This window comes from Ipomoea nil, unplaced genomic scaffold, assembly GCF_001879475.1.
Source record: "Ipomoea nil cultivar Tokyo-kokei standard unplaced genomic scaffold, Asagao_1.1 scaffold2144, whole genome shotgun sequence".
NCBI classification, from domain to species: Eukaryota; Viridiplantae; Streptophyta; class Magnoliopsida; order Solanales; family Convolvulaceae; genus Ipomoea; species Ipomoea nil.
In genome coordinates, this window is record NW_017618572.1 from 4592538 (window position 1) to 4608570 (window position 16033).

At 36.3% G+C, this 16033-nt stretch overlaps 2 protein-coding genes across 3 annotated transcripts; both read right to left on the minus strand.

Moving 5' to 3' along the window:
* Positions 1–2039: 2039 nt before the first annotated feature.
* LOC109148701 (heavy metal-associated isoprenylated plant protein 25-like) lies at positions 2040–2934 on the minus strand. The gene is made up of 3 exons (XM_019296437.1): positions 2755–2934; positions 2563–2647; positions 2040–2377 (listed from the first exon to the last, which is right to left on the minus strand). The coding sequence occupies exons 1-3, from the start codon at positions 2764–2766 to the stop codon at positions 2196–2198; spliced, it is 279 nt and encodes a 92-aa protein (XP_019151982.1). The 5' UTR covers positions 2767–2934; the 3' UTR covers positions 2040–2195.
* Positions 2935–6894: 3960 nt separating this feature from the next.
* On the minus strand, positions 6895–11692 carry LOC109148874 (pentatricopeptide repeat-containing protein At1g71490). Of its 2 annotated transcripts, XM_019296636.1 has the most exons (5): positions 11564–11692; positions 8212–10973; positions 7956–8109; positions 7294–7413; positions 6895–7131 (listed from the first exon to the last, which is right to left on the minus strand). In XM_019296636.1, the coding sequence occupies exon 2, from the start codon at positions 10849–10851 to the stop codon at positions 8647–8649; it is 2205 nt and encodes a 734-aa protein (XP_019152181.1). In that variant the 5' UTR covers positions 10852–10973; positions 11564–11692; the 3' UTR covers positions 6895–7131; positions 7294–7413; positions 7956–8109; positions 8212–8646. The 2 variants fall into 2 exon arrangements, with proteins under 2 accessions (XP_019152181.1, XP_019152180.1); XM_019296635.1 differs by lacking the exons at positions 6895–7131; positions 7294–7413 and having other exon boundaries at positions 7640–8109.
* Between the last annotated feature and the right edge of the window lie 4341 nt (positions 11693–16033).

A 16033-nucleotide genomic window follows, 5' to 3' on the forward strand; every position in this document is an offset into this window, starting at 1 on the left:
TGAGGAAGACACAATACAGGTTGGTCTATCTCCCTCCCTTACTCTTTTTTTTTTTTTTTTCTTTTTTCCAAACTTGATTTAGTTTCATCATATCCTAATAATTTGTTTTCAATGATTCATGGTAGCCTCGCGGGCTCTCGCAATGATAAACATATTTGAGTTGATCCATATTTCAATATATGAATAATAAAAGTAAGGTATATATGTTTACAGTTTACCTATATGTATCCTCCTTAGCTTCTTCATTTATTTCACTCATGTTTAATGTTTAGTGCTTGAAACCTTCAAAATCTGCTCCCTAGCCAGCTACTTGTAAAACAGTATTTGTTTGTGAATTTTTCTTAAATAACTTTCCCCGTCCCGCGCGTGAGTGATGAATTACAAAACATCTATATATTATCTTCAAATTAAAGTGATAAGAGATTTTTATCAAATTATATGATATAGAGAATTAATTAGATATGTTCCTGTTGTAATGTTTGGAAATGATTTGAAGAGGAGTTAATCACAAGCTAAGGTATAACAATGTACATGAAAGGTATGGTAGGTCAAACTAAACATGTTTTGGTTGCGTTGATGATATGATATAGTCATGTTTGGTAAACGACTGTTAGCTGATTGTGTGAATTAGAGGGTATAACTAGTTGATATATAACTTTAGCTGTTGTAGAAAAGTGTTTGGTAAATTAGCTATTAGCTGATAGCTATTTGGTATAATTTCTTTTCTAAAAAAGCTAATTGAAAAAGTTGTTTAGAATAACTTTTTGAATTTTAGCATTTTGGAGTTGCAAAAAATTAATTAATCAAATACTTATATTGATATTTTAATTAAATCAAATAATTAATAGTGGTCAAATAAGCCAAAATTGACCTATAAGCCAAGTTTTTACCAAACAAGCCGATATAGGTTATATATGAGCGTGTCTGGAATGCAAAAGAATGGTTAAATTTTTTGCTAACATCCAATTGAGGATGCTCTAAACCTCATGTTGTTCCTCTTTTGGATCAAAATTCAAGATAAACCTTGGACCACTTGTCTAACTATCCAATAACTTTTTTTTTCTTTTATTCTTCCCAAAAAGAGTGTATGCATGTTTGATCAAAACAAATCCACACTAAAATCTTCCTAATAAGGCTCGAACTTATAACTAAGAGTTTTGATCTTAGTGGTATATATTTTTGAGTAAATACCCAAAATGGTCCCTCGACTATAGCTAAATTCACAAATTGGTCCTCAACTTTCAATTTCACCCAATTAAGTCCTTAACTTTGTAATTTTAACACAATTTGGTCCTCTGTATATTTGACCGTTTGTTGACTGTGATTTTTGAGGATATATATGTAATTTCATGGTCCATCGTCGGTTTTTTAAGGTTCCGGTTGCATTTTCAGACTACACTGTTACATTTGAATCCACTGTCGAAAGCAATCTACCAAACCCGGTCACCTTCTTCATCCTCCCTTTGGATTCAATGTAGTTGAATTCGTACAGAGCGAAGAAGACGACGTGTTTCCGAACCGGTGCAACGTCATCCTGGAGGCCTCCACGTGCTCCGACGAGAGCTGAAGGTTCTTCTGGAGATCGTCGATCACGGTCAACAAACAGTCAATTAGATGGAGGACCAAATCGTGTCAAAATTGCAAAGTTAAGGACTTAATTGGGTGAAATTAAAAGTTGAGGACCAATTTGTGAATTTAGTTATAGTCGAGGGACCATTTTGGGTATTTACTCTATATTTTTTGTATGATAAAAGAAATTCACAATCACTATCTGAGAATATGCATGCACTGGTAAATCCTGCCTTGTGACCCTAACCGACAAAGGATCACAAAGAGATAAACAAGCCTAAATTACCCATAGTTGATCAGCTCAAACAAAACAGATTGGGTTCGAACTCGTGACCTTATGGTTACAAGTTTGTATTTGGAACTCTCTTGACTGGGTTACTATCTTAGTGTTGTACTATTTCTATTGGAACTGTTCCTTAGAAAACATCCCAGGCCTACTTTCTTTTTGCTACATGGAAAACATGTATCCCTTAATAAATAGGCTAACCTCTTTTTCAAGGTTTCAACTATGTAAAATTTAATGAATATCACTAGGGAAAAAGAAAAAAAAATTGTACAGTAGCAGATATTAATTAGGAAAAGGAAAGCTAAGCTGATTACAATTAAGATGGGAGAGGATGGATGAACTATGAAGTTATGAACAAGGGGGGTTGTTTGTGTTCTGGGATTTCATTGAACTCTTGCACATCCAATATCTCCACCCTGCGGTTAGTCCTTTTCCTTATCTGGATTGCTACATCTTGTGGCACAAATCTTCCACACACACTCACTCTGCTATGCTTCTGCTCTATCAAATGCTTCTCCAACTCTTTTTGTTTTTCATCAACAAAAATACAGCTTCTTAGCAAAAGAACAAATCAAAAAGAGAGATGGGACATGATATAATATGAAGGAATATATATATATATATATATGTGTGTGTGTGTTCTATGTTTGAATGTTCTCACCTAAGGGAGTGTTCTTATTTGAACACAAGTCTATATACATATTTACCTGGAATACTGAGAAGTGCCTTTCTAACTTTCATCAGACAGCCATTGCAATCAATCTTGATCCTCATCACCATGCAACAAAATATCTGCTTTCATCACTGTTAAACATAGTGCTCCTTTCTTGGGATTGAAGATATATAATTTCTGTAATTTGATTGAAAAAAAAAATAAAAAAATAGAGAAAGTATTTTACCTTCTCTGTCATGGTGAGTCATGAAGGTGGAAGAGGCAATCCAAAATGAATGATTAGTTTCAAATAAGGGAGAGGATGAAGGTAGGGGGATGATCTTAAAGGGCATGGATGAAATGTTGAGAATAAGGAATTAAGGATGAAGAGATATTCTTTTTTTTTTTTTTTTGGAGTACTACTACTGACTCAATTACATTGTAATATCTGTCCATACATACTTTCTCAACCTACCGAAGCACAAAGAGTTAATGCCCCCCATAGCGGTTCAAACCTGTGACATTCCAATTGAGAGAGCTGAGCTACAGTTATGCCGCTCGACCACAAGTTCTTTGGCATGAAGAGAGATTCTTAAGCATTTGTTTTATTTATAAAATAAATATGCTATGCTGAAATTGGAATATTGCATCTGTAGTCTATGTTGATTGTGGTGGAATCTGATTCATTCTGAGCTAACTGGAGAAGGGAGATGAAAACTTATGCACACGTGGGCATCCTATTATTCTTGAATTCTTGTTTTTTTTTTTTTTTTTTTTTTTTTTTTTTTTATCCAATATTATTTATATATCATGAACATGTGCAGTGTAGGAAAGAAAGCATAAGTCTTTTAGTACCAGAAAGCATCAAGTTCCCAAAAGAAAAAGGGCATCACTTCTTTTTGGTGTCTGATACTTGTAGGCTATGCAGATTTGTCGTCTGGGAAATTTAAGCTTGTTTTCTAAGCAGTTTTCCCATCCTTTCTCACTTTTCCAATGTTATATTGGAACATCCTTCATTTATATCTCAAGTTCAACACTATCTAAATGGAAACACTCACCATTAATGCTTCCAAGCATACTACTTATTTCTTCTTTTGGCAATTGTTTTTTTTTTTTTTTTTTTTTTTTTGAAAGAATTGGAGTGAGAAATTTTATGTGTTTTCTAAAAATAAAAAATAAAAACATTCAAGATAAAATGAAGAGTAATATTACTCACCAATGTCCGTGCAATCTAATCCTCCACTTGACATTAAGGTGAATTTACTCATCTAGACTAAGTATAAAGAGATTTATTAGTTCGAGTAGTAGAACCTAGTCAAAGGCATAGTAAACCACATATCCCTAGTTCAAAGGCAAGTAGAACCAAATATGCACTTTACCACAACAGTCACAACCTATTGGAGATTTTCATCAGTTTTCAAAAACAAGCAATACAGATTTAGGGATTGTTTACTTCATTTCTCTGTTTTTCATTTCTCTAATTTTATGATTTTATTAAATACAATCATTCCATATAGCATTTTTACATTTCTATAATAATAATAATAATAATAATAACAATAATAATAATAATAATAATAATAATAATAATAATAGCAAGAAAAAACTGAAGCAAAGGCGCATCGCAGGCCATTCAAACCAACGACTTCTTGACCAAGTGTACTGTTCACCCGTGTTTTCTCCATCCCTCCATTTGGAGAAAAGTGTACATGAAGTGGGAAAATGAAGAAGAGTTAAGCAATTAGAGTATAGATTTTAGTAAACAAGTTTTCCATTTTCCATTTTTTCACTTCTTCAATTCTATGCTTTTCCAAAAAATTCTCCAGTTTGGTAAACAATCGCTTAATCTCCCTTAATATCTCTCTTCCAATGGTAGACCTTGCCCCAAAATGCATCACAATATCTTTACTTAACTTTCTCATCCACCTTTTGCATATCATCCTCACACAAAATAGTGGGAGACTTACCATCAGACCCCATTATAGCTGAATGAGGGTAATACCTACAGCCATTATCCTATGGACCGTTTATGGGCAATTTATATCATGGACCAGGGTCCAAATAGCGTTGTGGACTCTGGATTGAAACGATGAGATACAAAATTCCTACTTATAAAATACAGAATTTCATAACACAAGACACAAAAAATCACAACACAAGACATATACACATTGATGTAGTAAATACCCTCAACGTATATTGCGTGTATGGAATATGTATAGAAATTGTATGAAGAATGTATGAGGAAAAATGGCCTAGAGAAGCCCTCTCTTCTTGAATGTCTAGAGAGAAAGTAATATCAGTAGAGAGAGAGATAAAGAGAGAGAGAGAGAGAGAGAGTGTGGAGGGGAAGTGGAAGTGGAAGGGCCCCTTGCCTTGTTTGGAATCTCCTTTTTATAGGTCCAACTATTGACTTTAGCTATTTGACTTTGACCTAAACCGATTATTATCCAGGGGTTAGTTAGAATTGTTTGTTTAAATTCTTGTCCACAGCTATAACTTCCACCCACTGTTACTAACCTGAGCCTGTTATTGATTTTTATGAAAGGTAAAATTATCGAGTAACCAGTGTGTTTTTCATCTTTACACCGTCACCAACCATGACTGGAGGTAGTTCCGAACATACTCTCAAGCGCATGCGCTCTGATTTATACGATTCCCGAGCAATTATCCCACTATCCCGAGCCAACTCTACTGCTTCGAATGACAAACCTAATCATGATGGACGCTGAAGCCCACGCTACTCAGCTATTCCCTCATAACTTTGAATGGTTATCTTTATCTTTCAACCCACAGTTTACTGCTGGTCTTACCAGCATTACTATGCTTGGATCCACGCCCGACGTCACTCAGAGGCTGCCCACTGTCTGTTATTATGAGATTCATGTGGAGAACCTCCGCCAAGCCTTTACAATTGTGATGACTACATATCTGAAGTGAAAGCTTTACCATTCGCAGCGACTGATGCCGAAGTTGAAAGGACGATACATATCATTGTGAATGCCTGCACTGTGTGCTAAGTTGTGCACCATTCACACAGAACTTCAGGACCGTGCTGCCTGATATGCAACATGCCCCACCTACACCAAGGAATGCGAGCTACCCCCTTCCTTTCACTGATGCGATCGAAAATTTCGTTAAGTACACTCCCCATGATGTAGTTGAGAACATTATTCATGTGGCTACATATCCAGAGAACACTATGAACAAAGACAAATTAACTCAAAACTGGTCAAGCTATATCTACAAAAGCTACATCCCATCTTGAAGTCACTTGGAATTCCTATAAAATCAATCAACCCCTCCTCTTGCGAAGGAAGTCTCTGGTGGACTTATAAGGTAATTTATGCTGATGAACATTTTGATTTTGAGTGTATTTTTCCACCGAGCAACTACTCGCGCCAAACCGCCATGTTGGTCGGCATCTTTGCCCATACCAACCAAGCCGATGATGCTGCCCTGCCCATCATTGCACACCCTGAGAATCATGAGTAATACTCATACACTACGCGTTCCGCAAGATGCATGTTGGATTCCAGAGCAACCTCTTCGCCGCACTGTGTTACGCGAACCACGAAGAATGGTGCTCTCTTCTTTGGCGGTTAGGAGAGGAAAACTCCATTCTTCGTGGTTCGCATGACAAAGTGCAACAAAGAAGTTGCTCTGGAATCCAACAGGTATCTCGCGAAAGCGTGTAGCATACAACTCCTAATTCTCTGAGTGTGCAATGATGGGCAGGGCAACAAACATCACTGGCTTGGTTGGTCTTGGCAAAGATGCCGACCAACATGGTGATATGGCACGAGTAATTGCTCGGTGAAAAAATACACTCAAAATCAAAATGTTCATCGGCATAACTTACCTTACAAGTCCACCAGGGACTTCCTCCTTTACAAGAGGAGGGGTTGACTGATTTCACAGCAATTCTGAGTGACTTCAAGATGGGATGTAGCTATTGTAGATATAACTTGACCAGTTTTGAGTTGATCTGCCTTTGTTCATAGTGTTCTCTGGATATGTAGGCATATGAATATTCCCCGGGCTTAACCTCCATGTACGTTCCATGCCTGCGGTTTGTAGTCGAGTTAGGGTTAAACAATTTGAGTCAAAGTCAATAGTTAAACCTATATAAAGGCCATTCCACACAAGGCAAGGGGACCCCTTCCATTTCCTCTCCACTCTCTCTCTCTCTCTAGTCTCTACTGATATGACTCTCTCTAGACATTCAAGAAGAGAGGGCTTCTCCGGGCCATTTTTCCTCATACAATTTCTATACATACTCCATACACGCAATATACATTGAGGGTATTTACTACATTACAAGTGTTATATATTTGTTTATTTTTTAAATCTGATTTAGGTACATAATTTGTGTTCATAGACAGAATTTAAAAACACAAGACATAAATTCATAACACAAGACACAATTACTAATTTGTTTCAAGTACAGGATTCATATTCTAAAGACAGAATTTCATAACACAAGATACAAAAACTCACAACATAAGACACATACATACACCAGAATCCATAGTGCACTGTGTACACCAACCCATGGCATAAGGATTAGCATTTATGCAGGGCACGAGGGCGGGGTGGGGGCATTAGACTCCAGTTTGCCAAGCTATCAATTATAGCTCAGCTTAGTTAATTTAGGCCCAAAATTGTTACCTAATGCTTCAGAATTCAACTGCCTATATGTCATTATCCCTCCAAGTATTTATATGAAAAGAATAGATGGTTAAAAAGCATTTTTCCAATAACCGATAAGAAGGTTTGCCCTTACCATTTTTCTACATTTCAGCACAGACTATATACTACAGCACACAATGGTACTTTGATTCCTTATTGAAAAGATGCTTTCAAGTTTCAATTTCCATGAGTTCTGGATATCATTTATGACTACCTGGAGATAAATAAGCACTAATCATACATAAATAAATGCCAATATGCTGCCATAAATCAAAGACATTATAAGTTGCTGCAACGGAATATAACATAACCTATGTTGGCACTTATAAAAAAAAACATACCGGAAACATTTATTGTAATGCAAAAACGAGAGTTCAGCTCATGGAAATCTTATATAATGTAAGGCACCTTTGCAACATTGAGAACAATAATACTAGCAGTAGCATGTGTTGATGAATACTAAAAAGAAAAACGGATTCTTTTGAGGCCAACCATTCAATTAAGGCACTTACAAATGTTTGTTTTCTATGGATCCAATATTTTTCTATACCAAATGTCAATTATAAAACCTCTAACTATCTAATAAACTAAAAATTAAGCTATGCTCTTTGCATACAACCACCATATTTCCAATGTGCAAGTACTCTGTAGTTTGCTAAGGAATTTGGATTTATGTCTGAAATAATGATTAAAGTAAACTTATCCTTTCCAGTTTTAATTAACTAATCCATGTTGAAACTTGAATGGAGAAAATACCATTCAAAAGGATTTAGCTAGTATTTGATGCTCACATGATGCAGACTGAGTCTCTGCACCATGAGTGTAGCCCCACCAAATTGCCTTCTAAAGCATGTAGTAATTATGAGTTGATTGCTCATTCCTTCTACTTGAAAGGAATTTGGCACTCTATCTGGAACACATAAATAGCATAATTTAAGTACTCTAGCAAAATTAAGAAAATGAATGAGTAGAATCAAGGTCCAAAACCATAAATCATATGCGTATCCTTTACCTCAACATGAAATATAATAACAGCCAATAAGCTGTTACATAATGATGATTATGTAGTGCTGCTGTGGAATCACCCCCTCATATCTGTCACTGGTAGACATTTTTCTGTCTCTTCTTCAAGGAATGCTGACTTCTACCCAAAAGAAACTGAAGAATCTTTTACAGCAATTTATCATAGAGACCTCCGATTTGAAATCATCGCTAATGACTATTACCACATATCTACTTTGTTCTAGCTGATCCCAAATGTAGCAGGTAGTGAACAGGCTAATGCTACCAGTTTTGCAATAGAATTTGATCATCAATTGATGACTGAATGAGCCACATCCTTCATTGAAACCAAGATATCCCCTGTCTGCAATGTGTATCAATTGTCACTATAGTTTCAGTCTTCAAAATGAGAAATTTGTTCCTTTTTGAGTTCTACCCAATCGACCTAATAAGCTTCTTCATTTAATGTTGATTCCTCATTAGCAACATAAGAAGCATCTTTTATTTGCCTAGTCAGTCCTCCCAACAAAGAATAAATTTCACACCTTTGACTGTTTGAGGTGTCTGCAACCATAAAGGAGGAAAATCCAGCTCCCATATCAATCCAAGCACATCCTGGATCTTTCCTCACACCTGAGTCCCTCATTAAGGTCCTCACTTTAGCTAGTTTGTTCCAACAACCAGCAGCAGCATACATGTTTGCTATCAAAACATAGTATCCTGAATTATCTGGCCTCATTTCCAGCAGTTTCTCAGCTGCCCATTCCCCTATCTCGGTATTTCCATGGATTCTACACGCCCCAATCAATGTTGCCCACATTGCAGCTGTTGGCTCAAACGGCATCTTCTTGAGAACATGTACAGCCTTTTTTAGTAAACCTGACCTCCCAAAGAGATCAGCCATACAGGAAAAATGCTCCAGTTGAGGACTTATACCATAAACACTTTGCATCTGTTCAAATAACTTCTCTCCCTGCATTACAAGACCTGAATGACTACAGGCTGACAAAACAGCAACCATGGTGACATGATCTGGTTTTAACTGGGACCTAATCATGTCCTCAAAAAGTTTAATTGCAGCTTTTCCTTTTCCTTGTATACCATATCCAGCTATTAATGAAGTGTACGTCACTGTATCTTTCTTCCTCATGGAGTCAAATAGTTTCTTGGCTACAGAAACTTTTCCTGATCTTGCATACATATCCAGAAGAGCATTCCACAATAACAATTGTTCCTCAAAACCTTCATGCCTTGTAATGTAGCAGTGAAACTCTCTGCCATGTTGCAGATTTGCAACCCGAGCACACAGGGGAAGTATGCTTGCAATTGTCACAAAATTTGGTTCAAAGCCAGAAAACAACATTTCTCTGAAAAGGAATGATGTTTCTTCATATTTATCCCAATGTGAAAAACCAGATATGATTGAGTTCCAGGAAACTATAGTTTTTGTCTCTTTCAACTGAAAGAGAATATATGCCTGTTTTAGACCTTTGCATCTGGCATACATAGTGATTAAAGCATTTGTTACATTATCAAAATTCTCAAAATAATTTCGAATTGCCAAACAGTGAATTTCTTTCCCCAACCTTAACAAACCAGTCTGAGAACATGCTCCTAAACCTATAAGAACAGCCACAGGATCCAACTGAAATCCACAATTTCTCATCCGAGAGAGCAATTCAAAAGTCCCAGTAAAGTTGCCCGTTTTTGAGCAACCACCAGCTACAGTATTCCAAGTGATAATATTTAACTCAATACCATTAGCCATCATGTTTTCAAAAAGATCTATGGCTTTAATCCATATACCATTAGAGGCATATCCAGAAATGATTGAGTTCCAAGAAACTTCATCCTTAACTGGCATTTGTTCAAAAATATCATGGGCAACATCGAGTTCCCCACACTTAGCATACATTGACACTAAAGCATTCTGAACAAATAAGTTTTTCTCTGGTGAACTAGCATCTATAGACTTGTGAACCTCCCTTCCAAAAGCAAGATTTACCTGTTCACCACAAGCCTTGAGAACAGATGGATAAGTGAAATTATCAGGCCAGATTCCCTTACTTACCATTTGCTTATAGGCGGATAGAGCTTCCTCATAGTGCCTATTTTTCACATAAGAAGAAATAAGGAGATTCCAGGGCAAAGGATGCAAAATGTTTGAAGTTTCAGTCACTTTGTGAGCATCAAAAAGTAAATCAAATGTTGTGTAGAAGGTGACTATTTTAGGAACCAACATTCGATGGCGTGCAAGGCCAGAAGTAATGATGTAGGCATGGAGTTGTTTACCCTCACTAAATGACTTGAGGTTAGTACAACATAACAAGAGAGATGATAAGGACTGTAGCACTGTGTCACATGGGGATTGTAAGGGTACATGCAACTGAATAAGACCAAAAGTTCTAACAGCTTTTGCTAAATGGCCTTGACTGACAAAATTTTTCAAGGTCAAAAGAAGGCAATCCACCATAGATTCATCATAGGGCATATGAGTCCCTACGATAAGTTCATGAGAACTAGAAACAAAGGACTCAATATTGTTTTGAATGTCTGATACTTTAACACTTTGTTTCCATTTCTTGGGTATGAATTTTTCAACTTGGAACAGAGAAAAGTTTTTGGGTAGCAAGTTAACTGCAAAGGGCATAAAATGTAGATGATGAGGCTACCAGAACAATTAAAGGGTGCTGACTGCATGACTGCACCCACATTCGCAACATCCTGAACAAATAACACTTGCAACAGTTCAATCCCTTTGCCAACTGCACCCTGCAGCACATTGACAATGCCACCAGAAAAGGAAAAGGTAAGACCCAACAAATTATATATTAAATCAAACACAAAAAATAATTCATTAAAATTCAGCCTGATTTGGATTTGTTTCCCAGGTTGGTTTATTCCTTTCTTGGCAACATGTTAGAAAAAAAGATTTGCATTGAAGAAGAAGAAGAAGAAGAAATACAGGAATATACTTATATTCAGTTGTGTCCTCCAATAAAATCAAGGCATACTCATCAATCTCACGGCTCCCACACATCGATCCTTATAAGTATAATTGAACTACTATTTAGTTTCTAAAGGAATTCCATAAAAAATCTTTAAAACTTCTGCTAGAACTTAAACTTTAATTGATATAATTTTTTTGGAAAAAAAAAAAAAAAAAAATCTATTGAGCAGAACCGAGCATAGCTATGGAGGATTATGACTGTAGAATGTTATTTCAAAATTTAAACTTGATTCAGGAATCAAATACGAATTATTGAGGCTCTCCATAATCATTATGTTCATACCAAAGTCCATTTTGAGAAATAAATTAAAGAGCTAGACTTTCAACATCAAAATAAAAATCCAAAATTTACCTTCGCGGTTGGGCATTTCCATGGAAGTCGTAGAGAACAGTCTGGCCCCACCCCGCTGGTGTAATAGGCGCCGCCGGTGGGGAGCAAAATAAGGAAAGAGGAAAACCGAAAACAAAAGGGAGGTGGGAGTTGTTTTGAGACCATGGAGGGTTTTAGGGGTTTTGACTATAAAATCATTTGGTTGACTTGCAAGGGAGGAAAATGAACAGATGGGAATTTTAAGGTTACTCAATCGGTTAACCGTTAACCGAACCGTACTCAATTAATCGAATCAAAATTTTTTTAGTTAATCGGTCAATTAACCGATTAACCACCTATTAATTGAACTTTTTAAAAATTAAAATTTAAAATCTTAAAAATCACCTAAAATAATAAATAAAAAATATACACAGGACATCTACAAGTAGCATTCCATTGACGCACTGGAAACAGAGTAACAGTCTAGAAAATACACAGTAACATACACTGGAAATAGAGTAACAGAACATACAAACTCAAACATACACTGGAAAGTGGAAACTTAAAAAATAAAATTTTATTATTAGCAACAAAAAAAATAAAAATAGTTCACACAACAAAACTTGTTAACAATGAAGTATTAATAGTTTAGAAAATATTAAAAAAAAACAGACCTTGTACTCTGGTGGACGGCTGCCGTGAAGTCGTGGTGGCCAGGAGCAGAAAAGAAGACGGACACAGACTGGGCGACTGCCTACCGGTGGACGAGCAAACGGAGCAGCGAGCCAGCAATTGGCGAAGACAGAGAAGACTCAGAAGAGCGCTGCCGCAATGCCGCTGACTACTCCTGAACAGAACTGGACCTGGTGGTGGTTGGCCGCCGGACGCCGGTGGAGAGCAACCAGACGGCGGGAGAGTGGCCAATGGCCAGTGGGAGACGAGAGGGAGTGACGAAGTGGGGAGTGTGGGACACAAATTAGGGATTGGTTACTTGATTTACTTCCTTACAGATACAGAGTGTCTGAGTTACTTAGAAACCGTTTGGTTCACGGAATCTTATATTATTCCAATAATAAGATTATTTGATGTGTTTAGTTGAAGTTGTGAGAATGTAATATTAACTTTTTTGATTGAAAATTATATTTTAAATTATATATTTATATTACATCAATTACTTAAATGTTCTCATAAAAATTGAAAGGTATAAACTGCAAGTCTTTTTTTTTTTTCTTTCATAATTCAAAATTTAACAAGATGCTTCTTCTACTACTATTACTAATAATAATAATAATATAATAATAATAATAAGTATTATTATTATTATTATTATTATTATTCACAAACCATAGAACACTAGGCCATCCCTGTAATAACAAACATGCAGCACAGTCCATCCAAAACCAACTGTACAACACCGTCTGATCTCTGTCTGATGAGGTATAAATGAGAGCAATTTTGGAATATTGAAAAGTAATTTCACATTACTTAAATAAAATTTGGTAATCAGATTACTTCAAATATATCCCCATTTTTTACGTGACAGTAATCTTATATTACATTCTATCTCAGATTACCTAAATTAAACATGGTAATCCAACATTACTGATGTGGATAAAATCGCTGTGTATTGATACGTGTAGGTTACAATAGAGTTACAGACAGACCGATCGTATATGATGACCGGGATCCTCTCTAATCTAGTAAGTCACCTCATCCAAAAGTCCCTCTCTCTAGCATTTAATGCAGTATTTATAAGGGTCCTAGGGAGCTGCGCCCGGTCCCCCGGCATGTCGGACACGTGGCGCGCATGCACCGGGTGGAGGGGAGGCAGGCATGCGACCGTCCACGTGGTGCGAGGCTTCTGCTGCTGTCAGGCTCATATCCCAGGCGGCTATACATCCCGGTTCCCGGTCGAGAGCTCGGGGGCCTTCCGGAGGCGCCCCTGCTAAGGGACTGATCGGGCAAACGGGCAAGTGCCCGTTTGCGTACACGACCGGGCAGGACGGCCGGGTCAGAAGGTCGACCCGTATGGCCGGTGTATATTCCCCATCAATTACCTTTCTAAGATTACCTTTATATATTAAAAACTTCGGTCAACTGTTCAGTTAATTCGGTTAACCGATTCTTTTGAACCGAATTAACCGTTAACCGAAGTTTTAAATCTCCAGGTCCCCTACACCCCTAGGTATACCCAAAAAAATTTACACAGAATAACGTATTGAAGCACAAAGAGTCAATATCACTCGAATAGTCGAACTCTAACCTCTCATTTAGAAGAATCACTTCATGCTACTAGACCACACGGTTATTAGCATTTGATTCACTTTCCAATAATTAATAATTTCAACTTTATAATTATAATTTTAAATAAAAAATTTAAATAACACAATATAATAATTTTTAAATTAAAAAGGAATAAAAATTAAAAACTAAAAAATATACCCCGTAGAAAAAATAATTTGAACTCATTGAGCAAATAACCATTGAGGTCAAACAAAACAGAATCTTAGTGAGACTTTTTTTTTTTTTTTTTTTTTTTTTTTTTTTGGAAACAACTATCCCACATTCTCTACTCATCAAAATGGCGTGTGACTAGCATGTTTATGTATAGGTTTTTTCGAAGAGAACAATCTCTCCACAAAAATCAATCTCCCTTCCCTTCTCTTCCTCTTTTCGTCTCATTCTTTGGTATTGGAGGATGCCCTTGGTCAAAATTTTTTGATTATTCTAATTTTTTACTTTACTAGATTGATAAATTGATTTTCCCACATAATATTAACACAAAAATTATTAAAATAATATAAGGTATGAAACTACACAATAATCCCCTTAAACAACTCTAAATCGTGTGGTTATACCGATGAGAACTTATTGAACTGTATTAGATTAACACTGATTACAACTGTACGGACCGAGGGAATATATACAAGAGAGAATCATAGGGAAACTAGGATAGGAGTCATAATGTGACTCAAATACATAGAGTCTTAATACTAGTCCTAATACTTCTCCTAAGCACATGGTATACTAGTAAGTAGTAACATGTAGTTTGTCTCTAAGAAAAGAAAATCTAGGACTAGGTAAAGTTTTAGTAAATATGTCTGCAAGTTGATCTTTTGTGGAGATAAAATTAACTTTAATGTCTCCAGAAGCAACTTTATCTCGAACGAAGTGATAGTCAATTTCCACGTGCTTGGTATGAGCATGGAAGATAACACACATATAAGTAGCACCAAGATTATCACACCATAATTTTGGAACAGATATACCTGACACTTTAATCTCACACTTCCTCAAAAAGTCATCATCGAAGTATTCAATTGGAAGAGATGGAAACCTTACCCAGACTAGCAGTTTTTCTGTTTTATTCGTCAATGGGTCGAAGTTCGGCTCTCATCCAGGGTCCTTCGAATCTTGCGAAGTCGTAATCCTGTTGGCTCTCAAATTTAACCAAGAAATAATCGTGCTCCATGCTATTAATTCCATCTGCGCTTTGGGCTTCTAGAAGTGTTGAAGTCTTCATAAATGATACGCATATCCTATTGAACGTCCAAGAACATGAACGATCAGAGAGCAGCGCCAAGGCTTCCTCAATCTTATTTTCTCTTCTCTTTAAACTGTTATCAGGGGACACATAATGTCATTGCTGGTTTCACGCATTTCCTCATCTTCAGAGACTTCATCATCTTGTGTCGTTTTTTCATGCGAGCGAGTAGTGCGTAATCCTCTTAAAGCTTGCCTGTACATAGCCGTTGGTGGAGTAAGGAACTCCTATTGCTGGTCACCCCTCTCAGACTGGGGGGTTTTTGATTTTCTACTGCCATCGGAGTGTTGGATCCGCCTTCTGGTGCATCTTCAACTCTCTTAGTTCTCTTCGTGCTGCGCTCTAGTAAGTCATATTCATCTGTTGCTCTCCCTTAATTCCCTCATTGTAATTAATTGCCCCGTAATGATCTAGTTATTTGATTTTTTTTCCACATATTATATATATTAAAAAATTAATTAATCAAATTTGTCTCATACATATATTTAATATTAAAATTTTTTACTCTTTCCTTTATATTTAAAACAAAACACATGAAATAATTTTATCAAACATATAACACATTATACAAATTCTTCATTTTTAGTTTAATTCCCAATGTAATCTTAACTTATAAAGGCTAGTGGTCATTATAGTCTGTAATTTGTATGGGCATGAACAATTGAAATATTTAAAAATTTCATGGCATACATGCATGCATGTATACCTTAAGTGTTAAGGAAAAGAAATCACGTATTCATTCTAGCAAAAATTTTCTACCTTCATTTAGTCTTGTATTCTTGGTTGATTATTATTCTCATTGATTTTGTTTCCTTTTCTTTATCTTATAGTTTGTATATATAGGAGTACATCCTCTGTAATGAAGAAGAGAGAAAATATACAGTTCATATATCTCTTAACATGGTATCAGAGCCAGGTACTTAAATCTAGTCTCAGCTAGTACTCTGATCGACGCCCTCCCCTTGCAA